Source organism: Medicago sativa, chromosome 2 (assembly GCF_051527215.1).
Source record: "Medicago sativa cultivar Bolivia chromosome 2, Bolivia_mono, whole genome shotgun sequence".
Classification (NCBI taxonomy): Eukaryota; Viridiplantae; Streptophyta; class Magnoliopsida; order Fabales; family Fabaceae; genus Medicago; species Medicago sativa.
In genome coordinates, this window is record NC_140750.1 from 35681173 (window position 1) to 35688046 (window position 6874).

The following is a 6874-nucleotide window of genomic DNA, read 5'->3' on the forward strand; positions in this document are numbered from 1 at the left end:
AATTGATTCAAATACCTAGTATAGAAATATGCTCTATATTTCATTGATATATAACACAGTACATAGGAGGTATTTATAGAATAGGCAGTGTGCTAGGCTTGCAGGAAAGTAGGAGAAATTATTCTGTCTATAAATGCTACTAATTCTCCCTTTAAATGCTAATTCTAATACATCTAATTACAATTAATTAGTATTTACAATCAGTAATAATAAGTCAAACAAGACAAAATCTGATTGATTATGTGCTAATATTCAACATTCCCCCTCAAGCGGGCATGAATATGTCATTCATAGCAAGCTTGCACACCATGTCATCGAACTGTCTCTTGGGTAGGCTCTTTGTGAGGACATCTGCTACTTGGCTTTTCGTAGGTATATAGGACATACAAATCTCACCACTGTCAATTTTTTCTTTAATAAAGTGCTTGTCCACTTCAAAATGTTTCGTTCTATCATGTAGAACAGGGTTATGAGCAATAGAAATAGCTGCCTTATTATCGCAATAAACTTTCATTGGAGTTGGGCCTGCAATCTTCCATTCTTGCATGAATTTTTTGAACCATAGTACTTCACAAAAAACATGAGCCACCGATCCTAATTCAGCCTCTGCACTGCTCCTGGCTACAACATTTTGTTTTTTGCTCCCCCATGTAACTAAGTTTCCACCTACAAAGGTACAATATCCAGATGTAGACCTCCGATCATTTATATTACCTGCCCAGTCAGCATATGTATAGGCTTCAACCTGTATATGCCCTCTATTTCTGAACATTAACCCTTTTCCTGGAGTTGCCTTTAAATATCTAAAAAATTTGAAAACAGCTTCAAAGTAGGCTGGCCCTGGTGCATGCATAAATTGGCTTAATACGCTCACAACAAATGCTATACCAGGCATTGTATGTGATAGATAAATTAGCCTACCATCCAACCGTTGATAGCATTCTCTATCTATTATTTCATCTTCAGCAGCTGATTTTAGTTACACATTAGGATCCATTGGTGTTTCTGCTGCCTTACACCCCGTCATCCCTATTTTTCTGTGAGTAAATCAAGTATATTCTTCCGCTGATTGAGGAAAATTCCTTCTTTCGATCTTGTAAACTCCATACCGAGAAAGTATTTTAATTTTCCAAGATCCTTGATGTCGAACTCAGCCTCAAGTCTTCTCTTTAGATCACTAATCTCTCCAGTATCATCTCCTGTCATAATAATGTCATCAATATACACTATTAAGATGACAATCTTACCTTCACGTGAGTGTTGGAAGAACATAGTGTGATCTGCTTGACTTTGAGTGAGCCATGTCTCTTGACAACACTTCCAAATCTCTCAAACAGGCCCTTGGCGATTGTTTTATTCCACTCAAGGATTTCTTCAATCTGCAAACTTTACCTCTTCCAAGCTTATCTTCAAATCCCAGAGGTAAGCTCATATATACTTCTTCATGTAATTCTCCACTCAAGAAGGCGTTTTTAACATCATATTGATGTAGGGTCCAATTGAAATTTATTGCAAGAGAGAGAGAAGAATTCTGATGGAATTGATCTTAGCAACCGAGGCAGATGTCTCCTGATAATCTATACCAAGAGTTTGAGTGAATCCTTTTGCTACTAATCTTGCTTTGTATCTTTCCACACTTCCATCAGCCTTGCACTTCACTGTAAAGACCAACTTACATCCTACTACCTTTTTGTCATAAGGTAGATTAGTGATACACCAAGTGTTATTTTTGTTCAAAGCATTCATCTCTTCTTTCACTGCTAATTTCCAATTCGGATCACCTAATGCTTCCGAATAGTTCTAGGCACAAAAAAAGGCTTAATAGGTCATTTGTTCCCTTAAATAATTTCCAGTTTTCATTTTAGTCCCATAAGTAATAAAACTCATGTTTTGGTCCTTTAATTGTGTCTCCGTCGGTCAAAAAATCCCGTCTGTCAAATAAATTTAGTTCCGTTAGTTTTTCCCATCTTCATCTCCTTCCTTCATCTTCTTCCTCATCTTCATCAAAAATCCAGAAAAAAACAAACAACAACAACATCCAAATCACTCAACTTCTTAAAAAACACATTCAAACTCATAAAAGAAAGAAAAAAATCAGATTTTTTTCTTCTTATGAATTAAAGAATTCAGAAAGAGCAAACAACATACACAACATCAATAACAACAACAATCAACAATCATTCCATCCAAACTATCATTCCATCGACCATAAATCTGCACAATTCTGCAGAAATCAATTACACAACAACAACATCATCATCAATTCTGCACAAATTAATACACAACAACAACAACATCATCATCATCATCATCATCATCAACTTTTCCCAAATTAATACAATGGAAACATAAAAAAAGGATTAAAACCAATTTGCAAAATCAAACGAAAAATTGGGGAAAGAAGTAAAGGGAGTTTCTGGATCTGAAGCTGAATTGGGGAATGAAGCTGAATCTGCATATGTTATTTTCTAGAATTTTTTTTGAATGAAGGTGTTTTATCTTGGTTTTCGGGTGTCAAACATTGATTACGTTTGAACCTTTTTAACCGGTGATACCTTATTTTTTCTTGAGAAGGGAAAAAGTAAGCAAAACCCTTGAGAATCGAGGTCCGGGAGTTGTTTTCGCTACGGGAAGGTGTTAGGCACCCATAACGACTATAGTATCCTATAGGAACCATCTTTAACTTCTACGCGTGCGCTTTATTTTTAAATGCTATTTTGAAAGTGTTTATTAAACCTAAGAGTTTCTAAGTGAAGAATTGGAGGGAGAAGAATGTTTTTGGATTTTTATTTTATTTGAATTGAAGGAATTTTGGTTCCTTGCCTACGTACCCGTTTAAGGGATCAAATCCACCGTAGTTCTCTTCCAAAAATATTTTCGTTTTTGTTGGTTGATTTTAAGTTTGAAAATGGATTTTGAAGAATAGAAAGAGGCCTCAAGGGCATGAGATTGTAAAAAGTGGGGTTGAATTAGCCATTTGCAAAAGAAGTCAAATATGATTATTTTCATTGAATTTTTGATTAAGAAAAACAAAAGGGAAAATACAATGGGATTTTGATCCCAAGGTTTATTAGGAAAAAGATTTGAGTGAAGTTTGTTCATATTTTTTGGGAAGATGATTTTTCTAAGTATAAAGCCTAAACATTCATCTAAGCATACAATCCTAAACATACATCTAAACATGCATATTCTAGCTATATACCTAAAGTGGTGTGTGTGCATGTGTCGGTGCTTGTGTCGGTGTACATCATTAGGGTCCATTGTCCTTTACATCATTGGCCTAGATACATTCTATGGTCTTGCAAGAAATTAAATTGCATGGAAGTAAAGTACAAGAAGTCCTAATCATTACATTCTAATTATTGCATGAATTGTAAATTGCAAGAAAATTAAACTAGAATATGAAATGAGATGAACTTGCATGAAACATGAAATAAAAGGGGTTAGTAACACAAATGATATAATAGCAAAAAAATGAAGCAAGTAAAGCAAGCAAGAACACATTGAAACTTGACACTTTTTAGACATTTTGAAAGGACAAAATTATAGAAACAATAAGGCAATGGCATGGAAATAACCAAGGGACTATAAGCATATATTTTGACACACTTTGAAACCAAAGATTTACCAAGAGCAAAAGAAAGATTAAAATGCAAGAAATTGACATAACCACATGCTTAAAATAGATCATTATGAATCTTGTAAAATATCAATCCAATGACCTAACATCATAGTCAAATTTTCAGTCATGATGCAAGAATCAAAGGACTAATATCTCACAAAATTCACAATGATTCCCATGAGCGTAGCCATCACATTTATCCCCACACTTTTTATCAAGACCCAAATGCAAATTCAACAAACAAACAAGAATAAAACTCACATACATTTTTTATGTTTTGGAAGTAAAAATTTAATATGCGCAAATTCAAGAAACGCACACAAGAAAAAACTATGCAAGAAATACATGATTAATTTGGAGTTTTTTTTTCTCACACTTTAACAAAAAAATGAAAATCAATGGATTGACAAAAACATTATTTCTTCACATATTTTTTAGACCCCAATTAATCATGTACTAATGCAAAAACATACTAGGGTTAACAAGAAAAACGTTGCAAAATTTTAGAGAGTTTTAGTACAAGAATTGATCAAACAGGGGTGTAGACAGCAAGAAACTAGTCTAAATGCACAGGCAGGGGGGGTGCGTATAGCAATCAGGCATGGCAGTTTGGGCTCAACGAAACTGAAGAGGACTTGGATTGGAAGAATGCTGAACCGGTTTAGGAACCGGGTCGGTTCAAACCGAACCGGTTCAGCAAAAGAAGACACACGCGCCCTGCTTCCTTCCATCATTTTCCAGAAAACGTTTTTCTTCCTTCTCAAACAAAAGTGTTCTTCCTCCCTCCTCATCGTTCCATTCCTTCCCTTTTCCTCTTTCACCTTTATTTCCAAAATCGTTTTACACTCATGCCAAATAATCACAATCAGGTTCAAACAAATCCATGTATAAGGGTTCAAAATCAAATCCAATTGGAAAGCCATGAAGAAGAGCATACACGCATGAGTTCAGACAAATCCATCGAAACAATGGCACAAAGCTTCAATTAACATCTTGATTTCAACACAAACAGAGAAGGACGAATTCAAACCTGAGCTAAAATTGGAGAATTGAAGAACTGTGACGAGGAGCTTCACGTTGCTTCGTCCTTGCGCCTTCTCGTCTGGTTCGAACCTTGAAGCTTTGGTTCTGTTTTCTTGTTCCCTGAGTTCGATTCAGATGCTTCTTTGGCCTTTGTTCCCCGTTTCTTCTCCGTTTTCTGTTTCGATCCTGACTGCTCTTGTTCAAACGAATAGCCACCTCTTTCTCTGGTTTGCAATTCTGGCCGTTCGCCGTAACTCGCGATAATCCAGGTTGTGTTCGGTAGAGATGATTCACGGTTGAACCTTAACGCCTTGCAAGTCCAGCTTCATTGCGATTGTGAATTGCTGCCATACGAATTCGATTTCTATGGAACAATCTTGAATCGAAGTTTCGAAAAGGAGATTGGAGAAATTGGGAGGATTTGTTGATGAATTGATGAATATTTGTTAGTTTGATTCGGTTATGGAACTTGAATGGTGAAGATGAAGGTGGATTATGGTGGAGGATTGTGATGAAATTGTGGTGGTTTGAGGTGGATCGGGTGGTTAAAGGTGGTGGAGGAAGGTTGTTATGGTGGTGATGGAAGGTTGTTAGAGTTTGTTAGGGTGGTTGAGTGGTGGAGGAAAAGGTTGTTAGGGTTGTGGAAATAATAGACACGTGAGGAAAAAAGAGGGAAGAAGAGAAATTGGATTTTTTATGATTTTGTGTAAATGAATGAATGTGTGGACTTTGACTTGACTTTGACCCATTTATAGATGATGTTGTAAGCCTTGGACCAATTGGAGTGGGACATGTGGCACTAGACCTGTAACAAACTCTTAAGGACCAATAGCATTTGGACACATGGCACTTGGACTCTAACAAACTTAAAAAGGGATTAAAATGCAAATAACAAAAGTACAAGGACCAAAATGGAAATTAAAACTAAAATTGGATTGAAAAAGTAAATTGAAAATTAACGTAAAGCGAGACGATTAAAACAACAAAGCAGATTAAAATGAATCAGAAATATTATGTGAAATGACCAAAACCCCCCTAGGGACTAAAATGACTCGAAACGACTCAAATGCAACTTTAAAATGATTTTTTAACAAGGGATTAAAGCAAGAGTTCATACAAGCGAATTAAAAGACTCAGAGACAATTTTTAGAATTTAAACAGGGTTTTAACACATGAAAAGACTAAAATGCCCCTAGGGGCTAAACTGACTCGAAATGACTTCAAATGCAATTTTTGAAATGGATTCTGACATAGAATTGAAATGAAGACTTATTCAAACTATTTGAAAGGACTCAAACAAATTTTTAAAGATTGAAAGAGATTGTATCATGGGAAATGACCAAAATGCCCCTAGGGGCTAAACTGACTAAAAAATGACTCAACTGATATTTTTGAAATGAATTTTGACATGAGATTGAAACAAGGACTTATACAAACCAATTTAAAAGACTCAAACAATTTTCAAGGATTAAAATGAATTGAATGCAGGAAATGACTGAAATACCCTTTTCCAAGAATTTTGCAAACAATATTGAAATAAAATGCAGAGATAGATGCAATTGATCAGAGACAAATCAAATGACTTGAAATGCAAGATAAGAAGAAATGAGTTAGTATTTTTAGGTCCAAAATTAGGGTATAACAGCTGCCCCTATTTAAGTTTCTTTGTCCGGAGAGTCAAGAGACGAAGTCTTTGAGTTGACGGGACGAAGATACTTAAATATTAACATTTGCACCGCTTTTGGACGTAAAAATACGTTTTCAGAGTTTCAAAGATATGAATGCCATGCAACATTTTGATTATGAATGCAAGGCAGACAACTGGAGTCCATGGAACATGTCATGTCACTGGGGATTCAGGTGGACATTGACAGGGTGGACAAACCAGGGGATAGAAAAAGGGTACAAGCTGTTCTTTGGATCGAACCAGCCACTTGACCAAAGAATACAAAGCAAGAGATAGGTGCAAGCTGTTCTTGGGATCGAACTTGGCACTTGACCGGAAACATAGACATATAGGCAGATACAAGCTGTTCTTTGGATCGAACTCGACACTTGATTGAAAACACAAACAGATAGGCAGACACAAATTGTTCTTTGGATTGAACTGGCTGTTTGGCCGGAGATATAGACAAAAGGGTTGATACAAACTGTTCTTTGGATCGAACTTGCCGTTGGATCATCACCACATCATGTAAGTAGGTGCAAACTGTTCTTTTAGATCGAACT

At 35.9% G+C, this 6874-nt stretch overlaps 1 protein-coding gene across 1 annotated transcript; it reads right to left on the reverse strand.

Moving 5' to 3' along the window:
• Positions 1-265: 265 nt before the first annotated feature.
• LOC146946568 (secreted RxLR effector protein 161-like) lies at positions 266-895 on the reverse strand. The gene has a single exon (XM_085748250.1). It carries the CDS (start codon positions 893-895, stop codon positions 266-268), a length of 630 nt encoding a protein of 209 aa, XP_085604376.1.
• Positions 896-6874: the final 5979 nt, after the last annotated feature.